At 38.1% G+C, this 23,216-nt stretch overlaps 1 protein-coding gene across 2 annotated transcripts in view; it reads right to left on the reverse strand.

Moving 5' to 3' along the window:
• Positions 1-1,240: 1,240 nt before the first annotated feature.
• Positions 1,241-23,216, reverse strand: part of nacc2 (NACC family member 2) — a 40,956-nt gene continuing 18,980 nt past the window's right edge. Inside the window, exons 1-6 of one of the 2 annotated variants that reach the window (XM_079872162.1) lie at positions 18,632-18,794; positions 15,886-16,592; positions 12,413-12,586; positions 8,308-8,413; positions 6,691-6,788; positions 1,241-6,199 (exon numbers count right to left, since the gene is read on the reverse strand). In XM_079872162.1, coding sequence (XP_079728288.1) covers positions 5,736-6,199; positions 6,691-6,788; positions 8,308-8,413; positions 12,413-12,586; positions 15,886-16,592; positions 18,632-18,648 — 1,566 coding nt within the window. In that variant the 5' untranslated portion in view covers positions 18,649-18,794 and the 3' untranslated portion in view covers positions 1,241-5,735. Of the gene's footprint in view, positions 6,200-6,690; positions 6,789-8,307; positions 8,414-12,412; positions 12,587-15,885; positions 16,593-18,631; positions 18,795-23,216 lie in introns of those variants that run through there. The other variant, XM_079872163.1, reaches the window with a different exon arrangement.

Consider the following 23,216-nt stretch of genomic DNA (forward strand, 5'->3'; position numbering starts at 1 on the left):
GAAAATGAAACCCATTTTTTAGGACCAAGAATTTTTGCATTGCTGGGTCATTCCTACAGTCCCCATGAAACAATACTGCATATTTTACATAAAATGTTGATCAACCACATGCATAGATGTACCCAGTTAACACAAATTCATAATTAGTACCTAATTAAAGCTGCAGTCCGTAACTTATTCGTGTTCAAATAAGCGAGTACATCATGAATCAATTTTCCAACATGTGTTTTTGTCTTATCCTGAATCACTACGGTAAGCCTATAATAAGTGCTCATACTCGGACTATTTTAGACTGTGTGTGACTCTTCATAGACATAAACAGAGAGAAGTAGTTCCGGCTACAATGTTCCTCCGCGAGACGAATGTTGTTCTGTTTATTAACCGCTAGAGCGCAAAAAGTTATGGACTGCAGCTTTAAAAAATAAAAACTTTTTGAAGCACTTGACTGGCAAATTTCCATATCCTCAATCATGTTTTCTCAACTCCACTTTGAAATAAAAATAAAGGCTATATATATTTCTAATAAAATTTGCAATTTTGAGTATTACATTTACATATTCTCTTTGACAACTCCAGGAACAAAGTAAGAATCAGTCATAAACATCTCTTTTTTCCTAATTTTTAAAGAAGATCTTATCTAATAGTGTATCGATTTATAATGGACATAAAAATGTTTGCTTGATTAAAAAAAAAAAATTTTTTTAGCTATTAAAATTCTTCCTAAATGTAAATCATCTGCTAGCGTGTTGTTCTTGCCTAGCTAGTAATGGGCTTTATGAGCTTAAAACATCCACCCTGTTGTGTTGTTAAAATGTCTTGTAACAGGGCGGACAAACTTCCTCGTCAGAATTATTAGGCGACACTAGCCTGAGCTTGACCAGTGTGTTTTTATGATAGACATTTTCTTTCTTTTCACAAAAAAACAAAACAAAAAAAATATATAATTTTAATTTTTTCTTCAACAACTGCAAGAATGACCCTGCTTGATTTTCTTTAAGGCCCATTCACACCAATAACGATAACTACATTACCGCACGATATCGTTCTGTTTATTACACGCGTCTGTCTCTTTAAATGCGCGCGCTCTTTAAAGCTGGCTGGATTCTGATTGGCTGTCAATGTTTTTATCGTTCATTGGCTTGATCGATCTGAAAGTGATTCCAGTGACATTTCTCAGTGTCATTCTCGGTATAGTTGTGCTGCGGACTTTGCTATTCTTTTTCAGATCTGTATCCTTATATTTAGATCGATTTTTAGCACTACATCTTTATCGTTATAGTTGGTGTGAACGTGCCTTTGTGTGTACGCATTCTTTCATTACGAGATTCACCAGAAAACAGCTGTTTTTACTACATTCAAAGGCCGTTTCTGTGATATTTGTTCTCGGGCAGCAGCCAAACAAACACTAAACGATACACATGAAATGATGGACTGATCTGTGACTAATATGATCAGTTTGCATTTCATATTCATAATGTGGAGCTGCTCAGACACAAACACTCGTCTCTCATTCTCTCAGACAAACTAAACCTCTCACATCTGTGCAAAAGCTTTATATTAGCCATTATTAGTGCTGATATCTGGGAAGTGCGCGAGCTTCTACTTACAGAAATCGATAAATTATCCATTTACATTCATTCGAAAAGCCACAACAACAGGTTGGCGAAGGACATTCTCCCATATATATATCCACTTCATCTAGTGCAACATTTCGCATGAATTTAGAGCCACATACTAGGCTTCAAAAATAAAACAATTTACGTAAAAGGTTGGCATATAGACGCATGTTTCTTTTCGCAGGGGTTTCTGGGTAAATAATGAGATCCCGCCTTATTTTTCACATGTGTCTGGCTTCCGGTTTCATCTGTTTCCAGTTAGTTTTTCTGTACAAACACAGTTTGATATTGCAAACTGGTATTCTAACTATATCATTTTAATGTTTTGTTGTTAATTCCTGAAGAATCCGTCATTCACGTGCGTTGAAAAATAAGGCGGATAAAAGACGTGCTTGACAACACTAGTGTAACTGGCCTTATAGTGATCATATATTACTTCCAGCACATTTTAGTGACTCGTCCTACCTTTAGAAATGTATTGCGATCGCTCTAAATAGTCACAGACTACATAAACATGAAATCTAACAGCATTAATCACACCAGACATCCGTCAACGATCCATCCGGCAGTTCTGGTCAGAATCTTCAGGTTTGTAGAGCTTATAAAACAACACAGCTGATAAACAACAAACAATTTCATGACTTTTTTTTTTTGCATTATTTCCCACACCGTCTTCACGGATGAAGGTTTGATCATTATTATAAATAAACCCAGACAGCAACATAGTGTCGGCCCACATCTGGCCCATGGTTATATCCACATCTGGACCACATCTGGTTATATCCACATCTGGCCCAGATGTGAGCCGCGTCTGGGCCGACACTATGCCTTTAGGCTGAATTGTAATGATGGTGTCAATAGTCACAATAAGGCACAAGTTCTTCAGTCTCTCTGCGAGATTCGAGTCGGGCATCTTTGATGAAATAATAAAATGATGCTCGAGCTACTAATGATAAAACAGCAGAAGAGAGTGAAGATGATGTTTATCATCTAGTGTTGATTAGAATCATGACAGCTGTCAATCAACAGCACTGACGAGGCACTTTAACAACCGACAGTGCAAAATAAACCAGATCGAATTATTGATGATTGAAGATGGATTTCCATAACTGCCGTGAACTCGACACACCTGGAGATTCTGCCGACGTCAGATAAAGACACAACGCTCTTAAAGTCTCAGTCAGTTGTTTTGCATCATTAAATGTTTAAGAGGTTACACTACCGGTCAAAAGTTTGGATTTTGTTAAAGAAGAAATATTTTTGATCAATATTCACATTTTTGTGAAAACGGTGATATACCAGCATTCAATTTTTTAAAGTAAGGATTCATTAAATTGATAAAAAAAAAATTATGTATACGTATGTATGTATATATATATATAAAAGAATGATTTGTGAAGGATCATGTGACACTGAAGACTGGAGTAATGATGCTGAACATTCAGCTTTGATCACAGGATATAAATTACACTTTACTATATGTGACCCTGGACCACAAAACCAGTCTTATGGGTAATTTTTTTTAAATTGAGATTTATACATCATCTGAAAGCTGAATATATAATCTTTCCATTGATGTGTGGTTTGTTAGGATAGGACAATATTTGGCCGAGATACAACTATTTGAAAATCTGGAATCTGAGGGTACAGAAAAATCGAAATATTGAGAAAATCGCCTTTAAAGTTGTTCATTTCTATTGGCGATAGTGCTGCATCCATTCACAAAAATAAATGTTTTATATATTTAAGGTGGGAAATTTACAAAATATCTTCATGGAACGTGATCTTTACTTAATATCCTAATGATTTTTGGCATAAAAGAAAAATCTATAATTTTGACCCATACAATGTGTTGTTGGCTATTGCCACAGATAAACCCGTGCGACTCGAGACTGGTGACGTGATCCAGGGTCACATATATTCACATAGACAACAGCTGATTTACACTGGAATAATATTGCTTTTTTTAAATCAAATGAATGCAGTCTTGGTGAGCCGGAAGAGACTCTTTCAAAAACATAAAACATTCCAAATTATATTCCAAACTTTTGACCACTAGTGTAAATCAAATGAATATTTTTCATTAATAAAACACACAAACAGATCAAGTGCTTTCCAACCCGGCTCCTGCAGAACTGCCAACAACACACACGTGTTGAGTCTCTTAAGGCCAAAGATCATCGTGATTTTCATGTTTGTGTCTCATAGTTGGACTGAAGGGCTCGTTCTGTTAGTGTCCTCTAGACTAGTGCATGTCGGGAGTCTTCGTGCCTCAGATCGCTCCGTTCCAACATCTGCGTTCCTTAAACCAGCAAGTGCAAAGGTGATGAAGCCAGCCGGAGCATTCGAGAGGAAACCTCGTCGTTCAGGGTTCACTCAGTTTCAGGGATGCAGGGTATCAGGGTTACATCGAGGCTGAGAGTTCGGATCAGATTTGGCATGCATGCAAGCGGTGGAAGAGAGTCATGTGACGTCATGTGAGCGTTCAGACGGTCGAACACACACAGGAATCTGAAGCATGAAGATGAACACCAAACATCCCGTCAGGTTCAAACACGCCGAGATCATCGATGAGTCTCACAAAAGAACATGAAAATTAAATCAGATTCTCATTATCAGAATGTAAAATAAATCATTGCATTAATTAATGATTATGATACAATACTCTAGAAATAAATATGAAAATAATTATGTTTGCATTGTACAGTAGAGGCCAAAAGTGATGTCCGGTCTAGGACAATCGACATCTTCACCCTTCATTCAAGTGTTATTAAAAATTGTGTGCTTGGAGTCGATTGTTTTATTTGTAATAGACACTCAATGGAAGATGACAAATTTGATGCAACATCATTTTTAGAAATTATGAACACATGCAACCACATATGAAATATTAATAACTAATAATAATGTATGCTTGTTTATCTATGCATATTTTTTTGCATAGTAAAATAAAACCTGTCACATTTTTTTTTCTTCATAATTTTGTAAGTTAAATACCTCAACCAAGTTTAGTGTTTTGTTCTTCCCTCATATATTTTCCTCATATTTTGATGGTTTAATCCTTGTAGGGTCATTAAAAACCTCCAGACATCACTTTTTGGCCACAACTGTGTATATTATTATAATTACTATTTATTTCTAAACATTTATATGTCTATTCACATATTTTTATTACCAGTATATTAGATTAATAATAATATAATGGGGATTAATTGTCATAAATAATGGGCATGTTTTGAATCCAATCCGATTTAAGATTCTGATATGTATGATCACATGAACCCTATAAACGTGTCACATGTTTGTTTACATGAAGGATTAATGAATGCATGTAAACGTGAATGTTAAAGGCTTCATTTTCTTTTTGCAAAATACAGTCCTTGATTTTGGGGTGTAACGTGATCCGCTCCTGCTTTTGCGAGATTCACCGCAAGATATTTATGGCAAAGTGATCTCAAGAAGGGAACATGCGAAGCGTATGATGTTTCACAATGAAGGTTATTTCATCACTTCTGCTCGCCACCGTCCAGATGATTTTCAACTTGAAATACTAGTTTCCAGGAAAGTGTGTTTCTTCACGAGCACTGACGCCTGTGTGTGTTTGGCTTTCTGAATGCACAGATTCTTCCCTTCAGCATGTATTCACACGGTGGATATGAACTGAAAGGTGGTTCCTGGAGGCACACTGCAAAAAGAGCTTTTCTTACTCACTATTTTTGTCTTGTTTCCAGTCCAAACATCTAAAAATACTTAAATCAAGATGCATTTACTAGATGAGTGAAATGCCATACGATTTTATGTCTTGTTTTCTGGGGATATAAATCAAAATTAAGTGATTTTTTGCTTACAGAACGCATCATTATCTGCCAATGGGGTAAAAAATAATAATAATCTTAATTCAAACAGAAACAACATTATTTTTCTTAACCCATTGGCAGATAATTTTGCTTGTTTTAAGCAAAAACTCACTTAATTTTGATTTATTTCCCCAGAAAACAAGACATAGCATTTTACTCATCTAGTAAATGCATCTTGATTTAAGTATTTTTAGACATTTGGACTGGAAACAAGACAAAAACACTGAGTAAGAAAAGACATTTTTGCAGTGCGTGAAGGAACTCACTGCCCGTTTACTCTCAGGCCGTCTACAAACTCCGCCTCCTCCTCGTGCTCCTCGGGGGGCGTGGCCACAAAGGCCCCGCCCCCAGCGCCAGGCTTGACAGGCCCCGCCCCCATTGTCCCATCAGCGCTGTCATTCTGAGCTTCTTCTTCTTCGTCCTCGTCCTCCTCTCCGGGAATATCCACGCCGTCTCCATCCAGCGTTAACACAGTTCTGGCGGGTCGTTTGCGCTCGAGTCGCGGCTCCAGATTCAGGCCCGGGGGAAGCAGGTTCTCGAAGGGCATCTGAACGCCCAAACCCACGCCCGCGACCGAACCCTGATACACCTCCATCCCGTCCGGCAACATGGACTGGATCTTGGGAAGCCAGCGCTTGCGTACGCGACGAGCGTTGGTGCACATATCAGCCGCGATGACGTTCATCTCGCTCTCCTTAAAGTTGGGCGCGAAGTTCTGACAGTAAACTGAAGGAAAAACAGAACGTTATTAGGAGCTTTAAAGGGGGGGTTGATTATGATTTCACTTTTCTAACTTCCTAAGCTCTTGAAGCTCCGCCCACTGCGCCGGGAGCTGCAGCTCATTTGCATTTAAAGGAACAGACACAAAAACGGCGTGTTTTTGCTCACCCTCAAAAAGTGACAACTTTAACATGCTATATAAAAATATCTGTGGGGTATTTTGAGCTAAAACTTCACACACACACTCTGGGGACATCAGAGACGTATTTTACACCCTGTGAAAAGGGCATTATACCCCCCCTTGGCTTTAATAGAAGTAAACGTCACTGATGAACACAGAGTTTTCTAGGAGTGAAATACACAAGGTTTCCTCACAAGATTAAAACCAGCACAAGAGAACATGTTGGTGGATCTTCTCCTAGTATTAAAAACTTGTGTTGCACAATAGGAAGCATGAATTAATGGTTGATTGTGAATGCATAAAGAGCGTAACGCACGTTTGACAGCGTTTAGGACTCGGCTGTCCAGTGGCTTCCGGCTGGGGTCGCTGGTTGAAGATCGGATCCCCGTCCCACAGCTGTTCGCTAACGTGTTTCTGCAGGATCAACAAACAGAAAGCCGTGAGAAAACACTCAATATCTCAGTAACTGCACTTCAGATGAATGAGGTTTCAAGGTTTATCAAACAATGCTTTACTGAGTAAACTATAACTCTGTCTGTCTTTAAATAAAAAAATTGGTTACACTTTATAATAAGGTTCCATTTATTAACATATACTTTAAAAGTCCCCCTGTGGTGTAAATCCAGCTTTTAATGTTGTTTATGTGTCTATGTGGTGTTTTTAATATGCTTTAAGTCAAAGCATGTGTAAATTCATAAGTCGACAGCATTGCTGAGTATTTCCTCCTTAAAACTGCAGTGAACCAAAGACAGTCTCAAAAACACGCTTTGAAATCGCTGGTGTTTCTGACGTCACAAACTACCTTGTAACCAATCAGATCAACGTGTGATCGTCAACCAGTGGATCTCTGAGCTGAGTGAGTGAGTGGAGGCGGGGCTCATTTGCATATTCATAGAACCACGCATACTAAATGAGGCAAAAAATATGTCATTTTGGTGATCAAAGATGAGTTTTAAGGGATAAAATTATTGACTACAGGGGGACTTTAAGCATTTATTAATCTTAATTTCCAACATGTACTAATATTAAAATCAAAAGTTGCATCTGTTGATATGATTTAACGGACCTGAGTTAACACGAACAAACAATGAACGTCATATTTTTTATCAACTAATGTTAATGTTGAAAGATGAATAAATAAATACTATAACAAATGTTTTGCTCCTTGTTAGTTAATGCATATAAACCAATGGGAGGCTATTGTAAAGCGTTATTATATATTGCTGCAACACTAAATAAGGGAAGAGATTTGAAGTACTCTTACTTTAGGATGCAAAATATTTTAGCAAACTATTCAGAATTATTGCGCTCTATTCTGCTTTGTCATATTTGCACTGTAAAAGTTATATTTTCAAAATTTCTGGCTATATTCAAGACGTTTCTTGCTGTTTGTTTGTAATTGTTTGTGAAATTTACAGTCGATTTCTGAGTGAAAACGTTTCTAGTTTTTTTCCAGTGTGTTTTATGCCGACTCTCCTTCACTGATGTCTATAAACTTTAAAGGGGTCTTTAGTTGAGAAATCAATTTTTCTTGATCTTTTGAGGTATCAGAGGTCACTATAGTGCAAAAACATCCTGTAAGTTCACTTGCTACTCCAAAAACAGCTTTTATTGAAACCAAGCTCCGAAGACGACTGCTTTCGGTTCTGTCACGCCGAGATCTGTCATCGGCTAATGTTCATCACTGCAACCTTTCAGGCCACGGAAGTAGATCTAAATATAATGCTATACTCAACACTTTTCACGATTAGTTCATCTCAGCGGCTGTAATAGTAAAAATGTTTTCGAGAGGGTTCCACATGTATTGCTCATTTCATATGCAAAGATGTAAGCCAATCACAGCAGTGAGTCTCGCAGCAGACACGCCCCTTCAAACAGAGCGTTCAAATCAGAAATCATTACTGATTATTATTGAAATCATTTTATCACAAACCTGTCAAAGAAGGTCGCGAGGAGCCTCCGCAGCAACACCTTGTGTTTGACGCCGGCGCACAGATGGCAGTTCATCAGCTGACCTCTGGTCATAAACACACCCGTGCCTGAACACAACCACAGTAACACAACATCAGGAACGCCAGGAAGCTGAACAGTTTAACTAACAGGTATCACTATATTTTCCCTCGTACATTAGGACAATTGTTTTGAAATGGAGTATGTTTTACAAGAAAATACTATTTCAGTCTTTCTACTTTTAAAATGAATTTTATTGCGTATTTATTTGTGAAATTTATGAGCAATTTGAGTGAAAACGGTTTAGAGTACACCAATTTTTTTATTTATAAAGTGATGTGTTACTTGTTATATCAAAAAGTAATCTGATTATGTAATGCACAGTACTTGTAATGCGTTACTTTACTCGTTACATTTAGGGCGTACCTGATTTATCAAAACGATTCCATTTACACCTGGGGTCTCATTTATAAAGCGTGCGTACGCACAAAACGGGGCTGGAAACGTACGTACGCCAGTTCCCACGCAAAGGTTGTGATCTATAAAAAACAAACTTGACGGGAGAATGTGCGCACCTTTAAGCAAACTTTGAGCCGTGCGTACGCACATTCTGGAGACAAAGGGAATTGGCGACACCGATGGTGAGCTGGAGTTAAGTGTATTTTTGGTCACTTTTAGACAGAAAATCTAAAGAAATTAAACATATACAGAAAGATAATACAAATATAATTTCACTCATCAAGCCTGTCACTTGAAGCAAATATCCATCCCTTCTTAAATGTCCGCGCCAGCGAGCGTGTTGAGCCGTTTAGTGAAACTGACGCAAATAACAGTTTAAATAAATAAAATAATGATTTAAACTATGTTTTACTTCTGATATAAACATTTAGATTAAATATGCCATTCAAATTAATGGAGTTAAGCACTTAAACATGAAATCATTACTGAGAAGTTACAACATTTTTATATTCAAATTCAGTCAATAGAAATATTTGTTGTGGATGCGGTGTTTTTGAACACTTTTCCTGTGGCATGCTGTGTTTTAATGTTTTAACCACAGAGATAATTTCTTATCATGATAATACAAGATTGTCTGAGAAAATAGTTTCGTGCAAATAATGCCCAAGGCCTATCTGTTTACATTAAAAATATAAATCAATTAAAAATAAAATTCGGCCAGTGGAAAAGATTGAGAAAAACTTTCTCTGAAATGTATTTTACACTATTTGATTTATGTATTCAAAAACAAGGCAAGGATAGGCAACTACTTGATTTTTATTAATGTAATGTGTCTTGTACCGTTAAACGTTATCACGTGGATGAATAATCATATGCAAATGATATGCAGATGAGGATCTGCATAGTAAAACTAGGCGTTGTAAGCTCCATATATGGTTATATCGGGTGGAGACGCATGTACGCACAATCTTCCGCTGACTGGGGTTTATAAAGTGAATTCTGCGCAGGTTCTGGCGTACGAACGGTTTTATAAATCTGAATATTTTTTTGCGTACGCCATTTTTGGCTTTCGGGCGCACGTACACTTTTAGTAAGGTTCCTACGCACAGTTTTATAAATGAGACCCCTGGTCACATAAACGTGTTTTTGCAAAACGGATATAAATCTGATCTTCAATTCCCGCACTATATGCAGATTTAATGGACTTCACATCACAGAAAGCAACAAACATGAGATGCATTTTATTGATCAACAGCTAATTTCACAAATTTAGGACCGCAATAGGAGAGAGAGCAGCAACAGCCCTAGTAAGATCATTTCATTTCTTTACTTTTAATGAAGATGGCTGTGTGTTAAGCGTCTGCGACTTACTTTCATTTTGATTTGCGATAGTTTGCACGTTGGCTTGATGAATAGATGCTCATCTGCTCGTCTGTGGTGATGTGTGCTGCAGTAGCGCTGTCATATCTGGCTATAACATTACATATAGCATATAACACGCTCTCACACGTTTATTTTTTAGCATTATTGGGAGGAGTACAATTTACAAATGTGCTTTCAAAACCAGATGCATTTACACTTGTCCAGTTTCGTCCGGAATGCGGCCCAGACCTCCTCCTGAAGTGGTTTGAGCGATCGGATTTAAATCCGTCTCGAATGCGTTTCGGAGGGCATTTACACTTAGTCTTTTCATGATCAGATAGCTATCCGTTCACAGAAAACGCAAGTGGCCAGGTGTAAACAGCCCCTAAAAGTAATCTGATTATGTAATGCGTTACTTGATACATCAAAAAGTGATCTAATTATGTAATGCACAATATTTGAAATGCTTTACTTGTTACATTAAAAAAGTGATCTGATTACAAAATGCACAGTACTTGTAATTGGTTACTTGTAACATTAAAAGTAATCTGATTGTGTAATGCACAGTACTTGTAATGCGTTACTTTATTTATTACATCAGAAAGTAATCTGATTGTGTAATGCACAGTACTTGTAATGCGTTACTTGTTACATTAAAAGTAATCTGATTGTGTAATGCACAGTACTTGTAATGCGTTACTTGTTACATTAAAAGTAATCTGATTGTGTAATGCACAGTACTTGTAATGCGTTACTTGTTACATTAAAAGTAATATGATTGTGTAATGCACAGTACTTGCAATGCGTTACTTGTTACATTAAAAGTAAAATGATTGTGTAATGCACAGTACTTGCAATGCGTTACTTGTTACATTAAAAGTAATCTGATTGTGTAATGCACAGTACTTGTAGTGCGTTACTTTATTTATTACATCAGAAAGTAATCTGATTGTGTAATGCACAGTACTTGTAATGCGTTACTTGTTACATTAAAAGTAATCTGATTGTGTAATGCACAGTACTTGTAATGCGTTACTTGTTACATTAAAAGTAATCTGATTGTGTAATGCACAGTACTTGCAATGCGTTACTTGTTACATTAAAAGTAATATGATTGTGTAATGCACAGTACTTGTAGTGCGTTACTTTATTTATTACATCAGAAAGTAATCTGATTGTGTAATGCACAGTACTTGTAATGCGTTACTTGTTACATTAAAAGTAATCTGATTGTGTAATGCACAGTACTTGTAGTGCGTTACTTTATTTATTACATCAGAAAGTAATATGATTGTGTAATGCACAGTACTTGTAATGCGTTACTTGTTACATCAGAAAGTAATCTGATTGTGTAATGCACAGTACTTGCAATGCGTTACTTGTTACATTAAAAGTAATATGATTGCGTAATGCACAGTACTTGTAATGCGTTATTTTATTTATTACATCAGAAAGTAATCTGATTGTGTAATGCACAGTACTTGTAATGCATTACCTGTTACATTAAAAGTAATCTGATTGTGTATTGCACAGTACTTGTAATGCGTTACTTGTTACATTAAAAGTAATATGATTGCGTAATGCACATTACTTGTAATGCGTTACTTTATTTATTACATCAGAAAGTAATCTGATTGTGTAATGCACAGTACTTGTAATGCGTTACTTGTTACATTAAAAGTAATATGATTGCGTAATGCACAGTACTTGTAATGCGTTATTTTATTTATTACATCAGAAAGTAATCTGATTGTGTAATGCACAGTACTTGCAATGCGTTACTTGTTACATTAAAAGTAATATGATTGTGTAATGCACAGTACTTGTAGTGCGTTACTTTATTTATTACATCAGAAAGTAATCTGATTGTGTAATGCACAGTACTTGTAATGCGTTACTTGTTACATTAAAAGTAATATGATTGCGTAATGCACAGTACTTGTAATGCGTTATTTTATTTATTACATCAGAAAGTAATCTGATTGTGTAATGCACAGTACTTGTAATGCATTACCTGTTACATTAAAAGTAATCTGATTGTGTATTGCACAGTACTTGTAATGCGTTACTTGTTACATTAAAAGTAATATGATTGCGTAATGCACATTACTTGTAATGCGTTACTTTATTTATTACATCAGAAAGTAATCTGATTGTGTAATGCACAGTACTTGTAATGCGTTACTTGTAACATTAAAAGTAATATGATTGCGTAATGCACAGTACTTGTAGTCTTTGACCATAAGGAAATGAGTGATTTCACGAACCTCCCACTAGCTCCAGCTTCTCTCCGGGGTCTCCCTCCGTGTATAGCTTGGGATGACAGCGATAACCGATCTGACTAATGAGACTGGCCGGCAGCGCCACCAGATCCCGGCGGATCAGCACACAGGAGCGGTTCTCCAGAGACACGGGCATCACCATCTCCGGCCTCTCTGACACTGCAGGAGAAAGAGTGACAGCAACGTTCAGATCAAAGGCCTCTCTGAGAGCAGACATGAATACTGGAAGTCTGGCGGTCGAATAAGACCATCAGATGCACTGCGTCACTGCGTTTAAAAGCTATTCTAAGAGTTTCAGGCTGCAAAAAATTATATGATCAACAAGTCATGCCAACATACAGTAAGTTCCATTACTTTAACTCATTCATATAATTGAAGTTATACACTTAATGGTGCTGAAAATTCAGTTTTGCACCACAGAAATAAATTACATTTAAAATATATTACAAAAGAAGACCAAGTTATTTTAAATTGTAATATTATTTGACAGTTTTACTGTATTTTTGATCAAATAAATGCAGCCTTGGTGAGCAGAAGAGACTCTTTCAAAAACATTATACAAATTTTGACCAATAGTGCCCAAGACTCAACTTGGATGAGATTTTTTATAAATGAGTTAAAATGACTCAATGTGAAAACTTTAAGGCAGCAACAGTTTCTAAACAGAAGGATTTAACACTAAGGTTTCTTTAATTACTGCACTTTGAGCTAACGTGGACATTTTTATCAACGAACCTTAACCTTTTTTATTAACGAAAAAAGGTTAATTAATGCTGTAAAATATATTGCTCATTGTTAGTTGATGTTAGGTAATGCATTAACTGGTGACACTTTACAATAATGTTCATTAGTTAACATGAACTAAGAATGAACAATACTTCAGCATTTATTAATCTTACTTAATATTAATTTCAACATTTACTAATATGTTATTAAAATAAAAGGTTGTACTGGTTAACATTAGTTAATGCACTGTGAACTAACATGAACAGCTGGATTATTATTAACTAACATTGACAAAGATTAATAAATACAGTAACACATGTATTGCTCATTGTTAGTTCATGTTAGTTAATACATTTACCAATGAGCCTTATTGTAAAGTGTTACCCATTAACTGATAACAAAGGAGACCTAAAAGTGTTAACAAATGTTTTTTACAGTCACTTTATTCAGGGAAAGATCCTGTTCTCTGCTTTCTAGACGCATCGGATTGCATCAACTCAATAAAGCTCTGCACTGGCACGACTTACAGACAAGTTCTGCTTTCCATTCGTCCTTCAGTCCTTAAACTGACACTCGCCAATCACACACACACACACACACACACACACACACACACACACACACACACACACTCTCAAATAACCCACAATGTGACCCTCTGGAGTGTAACTGATTACAGACCGAGTGCATTTCACAATCTCTGACACCCGAGTGCGGGACTAGAGATGCATGATGGGAACTTTCTACAATAATGAAGTCATCCAACATAATCAAACTGATAACACACAGCAGACAAAAGCCCAGCGTGTTACTCCATATGCAGGACGACGTGAGCTTCATGAAACCTTCAAAACATAAAAGTAACTGGCTAATTTAGGCATTATTAGTCTTTCTGGAAACACTTTCTTTTACAGTGTCATTGTTACATATGTTACATGTAGTTACTACAGTAATAACTATTAATTATGCATAATTACATGCAACTAACCCTCAAACAAACCAACATTATTTTACAGTGTCATTGTTACACGTTACATGTATTTACCATAGTAATAACAGTAAATTATGCATAATTACATGCAACTAACCCTCAACCAAACCCTAACCCTATAGTAAGTACATGTAGTTGCTTAATATTACTCAGTATTTATAAATATATAATTACACAGTAACACTGAAACCTTAAAATAAAGTGTAACCGTGTTTTTTGGGCTGATCTTCAATGCCGTGACGCTCTGAAATGCATCGGTTGGGGAGTTTTGAAAGTGAAATGTGTTATTAAGAATTTCTCATTATGATGTGTGATTTATTTGCAGCACTTCCTAAGAATGAGCCTCTAATTAAAGCAATGATTCAGAGTTTGTGGAGAGAGCGGTTGTGTGCAGTGACATCAGGTTATGTTTAGCAGTTTTCTCTGCCATCGCAGTTGAACAGACGTCACGATTCACACTTCAGCTCACGAGGACGGCTCTCTCTCTCATAACAGCTTTAACTCTCTCACTCGCTGAGATGAAGCGTTCGAGAGCTCAAGGATGACCGAGAGCCTCTCTGTTCCTTAATCACGGCACCCAAATATAATTATTATATTATAATAATTATATTTCCCTCTCTGTTCCTTAACCACGGCACCCAAATATAATTATGTGTATCAGTTCTGGCTCTGGCTCATCTTACCCGACTTCACACATTGACACAAAAAGTTTGAAATCTATTTAACAGCGGCTTCTGGTTTTGTAGTGAATGCTGTCAAAAGCATTGAATTAATGGTGCTTGCTTTAATTAATGGTGGGTGGATATTGACTTCTAGCCACTATTTTCGTTTGTTTATATATTTTAAACTCACTGCATCTTCACATGCAAATATTTTGTAAATTTTGTGTAAATCTGCATTGTATTTTATATTGTAATTTATTTTCTTGTAACCTATGATTGCACGTGCTATACAGGACTCCCTTGTAAAAGAGACTGTGTCTCAATGGGACTTTTCCTGTTTAAATAAAGGTTATATATATATATATAAAAGATTCAAAAATACATAAAAAAATGTGAAATATTATTCCAGTGTAAATCATCTGTTTTCTATGTGAATATACAGTAAAGTGTCATTTATTCCTGTGATCATCATTACTCCAGTCTTCAGTGTCACATGATCCTCCAGAAATCACTCTAATATGATGATTTGATGCTCAAGAAACATTTATGATTATTATCAGTGTTGAAAACAGTTTTTTACAGTTTTATTTCAGGATTCTTTGATGAATATAAAGTTGAAAAGAACAGCATTTATCTGAAATATAAAGCTTTTGTAACATTAAACTCTACCGTTCAAAAGTTTGGGGTCAGTAAGAATTTTAATTTTATTTTTGGGGGAAACAAATAAAAATAAATCAATACTTTTATTCATCAAGGATGAGTTAAACTGATCAAAAGTGACAGTAAAGACATTTATAATGTTAGAAAATATTCTATTTTAAATAAATGCTGTTCTTTTGAACTCTCTATTCATCAAAGAATCCTGAAATAAAAATGTGAACAACTGTTTTCAACACTGATAATCATCATAAATGATAAATAATGATAAATCATAAATAATCATATATTCTTGATCATCAAATCCTCATATTAGAGTGATTTCTGAAGGATCATGTGACACTGAAGACTGGAGTAATATAAAAGAAATGAATATTTTTGCACTATATATCTGTGTGTGCAGAGAGGGAGAGTGGGATTACTTCCGTAAGGATTAGCGGAGCGTCCGCACAGATGGCTGTAGCTCTCCTCGGTGTCGAACGCCTCCTCCTCGAACTCCTCGTCCTCGTTCTGGTAGGACGTGGGGCTGTCGGTGGTGGGGATGCTGGAGGCTCCGGGACTGGCCCGTTCCCCGACACACACTCGGCCCGCTCGCCTCGGCTCCTCCAGCTTGATCCTGCGGGACGGCACCAGCGCGGTGTTGGGACTCTGCGGACCCGAGTTGGGCTCGTCCATCGACGCCGAGGCCGAGTCGCAGTGAGGAGAGCTGGCCTTGAACATCAGGTCCATGCCTCGCTCCACGATGTGCTGGATCTGGAGATACCCGGCCGTGTACATCAGAACCAGCTGTTCTCCGGCCGCCATGCTGAGCTTCCCCGTGTAGCAGAAGCCCAGGATCTGCTGGAAGCAGGCCGGCGTGACCGAGGAGGGCAGCTCGAACTGGGCTTTGGTGCTGGCGCTGAACAGGTCCCGGAAGTACAGGCTGCTGGCCGCCAGAACCGCGCGGTGGGCCTTGAACGCCTGGTTCTTCACCACGATGGACACGTCGCAGTACTGGCCCTGGAGACGCTGCTCGTTCAGCGAGCCCAGGACCATGTTCCCGAAGTTCGGGATCTCCATGTGGAGCATCTGGGACATGATGATGACGGCCCGCGGGTCACACCGTCCACCGGGCCGGAGAGAAGGGCATCTGCACACACACACACACACACACACACACACACACACAACACACACAGCGGGAGAAACACGGTTACACAGCCATATATACATACATTAACATTATTATAGAGAAGGTCATCTGCACACACACACACACACACACACACACACACATACATACGCACACATACACACACACACACACACGCACACACATACACACACACACACACACACACAGCGGGAGAAACACGGTTACACAGCCATATATACATACATTCACATTATTATAGAGAAGGTCATTTGCACACACACACACACACACACACACACACACACACACACACACACACACACACACACACACGCACACATACACACACACACACACACACACACACACACACACACACACACGCACACATACACACACACACACACACACACACACACACACACACACACACACACACACACACATACACACACACACACACACACACACACACACACACACACACACACACATACGCACACATACACACACACACGCACACACACACACACACACACACACACACACACACACACACACACACACACACACACAGCGGGAGAAACACGGTTACACAGCCATATATACATACATTCACTCACATTATTATAGAGAAGGTCATCTGCACACACACACACACACACAAACACACACACACACAGGAAAACATTTCTAAGACTTGACATGAAAGAAACATTCACTGAAATACTGAAAGTTTAAAAACTATTTAAATGAGCTAGTTCCCAAAACATCTCTCGTTTTCATTTAGTTTTAACTTAAAGTTTTAGCAATTCTGTTCATTTGGTCATTTTTATTACTCCGTTTTATTCTTATTTCAGTTTTACTTTTAGTCATTTTAGTTTTTTAAGTAAAATTAGAATGAAAATGCGAATGAAAAAATATGTTAATGTTGATTTATATATATATATATAAATTAACATTAACTGAAATAAAATAAAAGTTACTTATATTATTTCAGCTAGTTGCCAACTCATTTTTATTTAGTTGTAACATAAAGTACTAAAAACTGTATAGATATATATATAAAAAAGACGAAAATAACACAATTGTCTTGAAGAAACATTATAGCGAATAGAAATATAAAAATAAAAGCTTAATAAAAGTATAAAATAAACATTAACTGAAGGAAAATTATATATATATAACTTTAGTTGTTGGAACTTGATGAACTAAAACTGAAAACTAACTAGACCTTTAACAAATTAAAACGAATATAAATGAAGTCTTGAAGTAAAGTTAATTGAAAATAGTAAATATAAAAAATAAAAAATAATTTAAAATATGAAATAAACATTAACTGAAATAAAAAATAAAAAAAGATTTGATTTCATCAGCATTTCTTATTTTCATTAAGTTGTAAATTAATGTACTAAAATAACTCAAATTGAAATAAAAATAAATAAAAACAGTATAGATGTATTATTTATATGGGAAATATAAAAACAGAAAATTAGTAAAAACTCTTAAATAACACAGACCTTGTTACACTATTTAATACAGAAATCATCTGAAAATATATCAAGTCAACTTGATTTAAAAAATCTGAGAAAAAAAACAAGAAGTAAAAAAAGAAGAAGAAAAAAGTTGAAAAAGTCTGTGCTAGGAATCATATTTTCATAAGAAAAAAGAGCCAAGCTTATGCTAATTTCAAATACAGCAGTGAATATGACATGAAAGTTTGCAAGGTTTGTATAGTTAAATATTTATTAGATATTCAAAGACATGATATAAATGCATATTAGCGGAATGCCGACAGTATATGAGGACATTATTATTATTGCACTTGCCTTTCTATTATCAGACAGAAACAGAGACAGTAAAAATGTCAAAATTTTCAGCGATGTCAAAATAAAAGTCCCGCTCAAGACTCTTATCTGCCGAACAAAAAAAACACGAGTGGCCTCAACAACAGCTGATAAACACACACAAACACACTCATTAATCACACTGTCACACACTCTCCACAGCATCAACACTGAAGTTCCGCTCACAAGAAACAGCAAGACATTTCCAGGAACAACGACGTCTCTCTCTCAGTCCTTCACTCGCTCACAGATCAAGAGTTTTCTGTATGAGAGATAAAGCTTCTCTTGCTGAACTCAACAGGTCAGTGTTTGCATGCTGAACACAATCAATGCTGCATCTATACGAGAGACACACACACACACACACACACACACACACACACACACACACACACACACACACACACACATTGAGACCAGCTAGAGTTACAGAGAGAGAGAGAGAGAGAGAGAGAGAGAGAGAGAGACGGGAGAGACGGGAGAGAGAGGGAGGGAGGGGCGAGAGACAGAGGAAAGTCATTTCAGGACAGAAGCAGCAAAGAAAAGCAATCACAGCATGACACCATCACACACACACACACACACACACACACACACACACACACACACACACACACACACACAATGCAGATTTCAATGTAGGCAAATCATGCTGTCCTGAAAAGACCATGCAGATGATTTTCATGTAATTTGTTGGATGCTGTCACTCTAAGAGCATTACAATATGAATATGAAATAACTGATGCAAAATCTCAAAATAACTCGTTACTCGAAATAAAATAAATGTTAACTGAAATAAAAAATAAAACAAAAACACTAAAACTTATTTTATTTCAGCTAGCTGCCAAAGCAAAACGTTTCTCTTTTTTATTTAGTTTAATGTAATGTACTAAAATAAAAGCTGAAATAAAAATAGACATATTTTAAAAACAATAACTAATAGAAATTACAAAAATCACACAAAAAAAAAACTAACTGAGAATACAAAAATAAAAACTCATTCTCGCTCTCTCTCTCTCTCTCTCTCTCTCTCTCTCTCTCTCTCTCTATATATGTATATTAGTTGTATAGGCCTATTATTCAAATCAGGTTTATTGGCTAAATGTACAGACTTTCAGCTGTTTGCAATGAACAAATCAAACAAAAGTAATGTAAATAGCTCAACACAACAAATGTTTCAAATGGTTTCCTCAAATTCAACTGAAAATGCAACTTTTAATGACTCAGGCAGTCTCAAATTAGTCAACCCCCTGAATAGAATCCCTAACAACAGCACAAATCTGCAGGACAGGTGTTGTCCCACTAATCAAGGGCTTCATTACTTGCACCAGGTGTGCTTGAGCTAGAACACATGAAATATCTGAACTGGCGAGGTTTGACTGCATGTCAGAAATATGGCAAAAGAATGTCCAAAAGGTTAAGAGAAGATATCATCGCTCTTCACAAACAAGGAACGGGATACAAAAAGATAGTGAAGGAACTAAATGTTCCAAGAGACACCGTTGGTATCATAGTTCAGCATTGTGGATCGGTGATGCTCTGCGGCTGATTTATATCCTCTGGTGCTAGAAACCAGCTGTGTGTGGAAGACAAGATGGATTCAGTGAATTTTATTAAGAAATCCTAGGAGAAAACGTCATGCCATCATTAGACCTTCCAACAGGACGATGATCCCAATCATACCTCAGATTCCACCCAGGCTTGGTTGCAGAAGAAGTCCTGGAAGATACAGTGGCATCACAGTCACCTGACGTGAACCCCATAGAAAATCTCTGGTGGGATTTGAAGGCGGCGGTTGAAAAAGTGTATCATTTGGACGCGTTTTGTCTTGCCAATTTATACATTCAAACGCTGAAGAAGAGGCGAAAATCGGGACACACAGAGAGAGAGAGAGAGAGAGAGAGAGAGAGAGGCACGCATTCGGTCTTAAAGTGACAGCAGCCTAATATTCCTGCTGTCGCCTGTGTCGTTAATGTTAATAAAATAAAATAAAAAATCATCATCATCATCATCTACCATGTTCAAAAGAAAAGAAGATAGTGAGAAGAGCAGTCAGGAGGAAAGTTTATCCAGTATATATATATATATATATATATATATATATATACACACACATACATACACACAAACACACACATACATATAAACATATATAAAAGGCAATGACCTTTTTTATGTTTATGTCTTATTTTTTTATATTTGTTTTCCATGGAAGAAACAAGCTTTCATATGAAGGCATTGCAACATTGTTTTCATCACAATTACTTTACAATGTATAAAAAAAAAACAACGATATTATTATTATGGCCTTGATTTTCTCAGTGCAGAAGAGCTTCTTTTGTTTCTCCTCTTGATTCTGCAGTGAAATATGAGCATGCTGTGTTGAGATCGTTCAGTAAACGTCGTTCATTTGTCTGGACTGATCCTGCGTGACCACATGCAGTCAAAGACGAGATTTCATGCAAATCAATGCTGCTTCTCACCGAAGCACGACACAGAAAACACAAGTCAGTCTGGCTTTAAATATTTGCATTGATTTCCACAGATGTGAGAAAAGAATCATGAAACGCCATTTAGCAGATTCTGTTTATCCAAAGTGACCGAAAGAACACACTGTTACTATTACTAGTACTTTTGTAAACTCATGTTCCTGGTAATCTTGAATCAGAATAAGTTCCTCTTGCAGCATCTCTTCTCTTCTCTGATGACGAGGGCGGGGCTATAACCTGTCACTCACATGAGCTCAGCCAATAGCAAACCACAACCATCCAATCAGCCAATCAATTCCACACAGACACAATCAAGTCCCGCCCACATTTGTTCTTGTTCCAGAAGCGTTTCACTCGGATATACGACACAATAGAGGAGAACAGCACAAACTCATTTAAAGTTTGTGCTGGTCTCATTTAAAGTTTGTGCTGGTCTAGGATAGCTCGGACCCGAAATATACGCTTTTTCAAAGCCTTATTGCTTGAATCTCAAAAAATGTAACATATTAAATCGCAAAGGTTTTTGTATTAAGTTGGATATATAAGTGTCCAACATTATCTTCATACAAAAATTATCAACTCCCATGCATACGGTCACGGTACAGAAAGAGGCAGACAGGTAAATAGTGAAACTGATGTTTATTGAACAGAGACACGGAGTGGAACAGCAGATGAGACTTGTGAGTACATGCAGAGGAGAATCAGAACAGGACGGTGAACTTTGCTGAATAATGATATGGATCTCTGTTTGCAGATGGCGGAAGACAGATGACGGGATCAGAGATATGAGGGCGAAGTTCAGGTAAGGAATCTTCAGGTGAGTAAAGGAGTCTGTACGTTCAGGTAAGGACGAGACCAGACAATGAAGTGAAGGGGAAGTGTCTTTATATAGTGTGCGTTGATGATGAAGTGCATGTGCGGTGAATCAGAATTCCGGGGAGAGTGAACGAGTGGGCGGGGCGTGCTGATCTGGTGACTCTGTGACAGTACCCCCTCCTCCACGGGCGGCTCCTGACGACTGGGAAGGAGGACGACGACGGGGTCTACCTCGGGCCCTGGGAGCCGGTCGATCTGGGTGTTCCGTGAGGTATTGTGTGAGGAGTGTAGGATCGAGGATATCATGACGGTTCACCCAGGAGCACTCCTCGGGACCGTAGTCCTCCCAGTTGATGAGGTACTCCAGTCTGGGATCCCATCGCCTAGGAGTCTAGGATAGCTCGGACCCGTTAGATCGGTGCCTCTTCAGCGATGTAGGGAGGAGGAGGTACTTCTTCGCCACCAGATTCTGTGGGAGGAGAAAACAGAGGTTCAGAGTGAGGTTTTAGGAGTGATACGAGGAAGGATGGTGAGATTCTGTAGTGAGGTGGAAGGTTAAGCCTGTAAGTGACCTCGTTGAGACGCCTCTGCACTGTGAATGGACCTTTGTACCGGGGACTCAGCTTACGGCAAGGCAGGAGACGGATGTCCTGTGTCGAGAGCCATACATTCTGGCCTGGTTGGTAGCGAGGGGTTGATGTCCTACGGGTGTCTGCTTATCTCTTGCACATGAGCTGAGTCCCTCTGATACCCTCTCGCTCTGCTCGAACCAGTGGTTGACAGCTGGAACTTCCGAGGGCTCACCTGAGCAGAGAAACAAAGGAGGTTGGTATCCAAGGATACATTGGAAGGGGGTGAGCCCGGTGGTGGATTGCCGGAGTGAGTTTTGGGCGTACTCAGCCCACGGGAGGAACTGGCTCCAGCTGTCCTGGTTCTGGTGGCAGTAGGACCTCAGGTATCTCCCGATTTCCTGGATCTTCCGCTCAGTCTGGCCGTTAGTTTGGGGATGGTAACCGGAGGAGAGGCTTATGGATACTCCGAGGAGTTTGAAGAATGCTTGCCAGACTCTAGAGATTAATTAGGGTCCCTGGTTGGATACGATGTCTTCGGGAATACAGACACATTTGGAAACATTGCTTCGGCCACTTCGAAAGCAGTGGGCAATCCTCTGAGGGGAATCAACTTGCAGGCTTTAGAGAAGCGGTCTACTATTACGAATACGCAGGTGTGGTTGTTTGAAGGTGGTAGGTCGGTCATGAAGTCAATGCACAGATGTGACCATGGATGATGCGGAATGGGAAGAGGTACCAGGGAGTGTTGGTAACGGCACAGACTGAGCAACTCTTGACGCACCGGGAGATATCCTGAGGCATGGTTGGCCACCAGTAGCGTTGACGGAGGAGCGAGAGGGTACGTCGGCTACCTGGGTGTCCAGAGCCCGGAGAGGTGTGAGCTGAGTCCAGATG

The sequence above is a fragment of the Squalius cephalus genome (genome assembly GCF_949319135.1).
Source record: "Squalius cephalus genome assembly, chromosome: 5".
Classification (NCBI taxonomy): Eukaryota; Metazoa; Chordata; class Actinopteri; order Cypriniformes; family Leuciscidae; genus Squalius; species Squalius cephalus.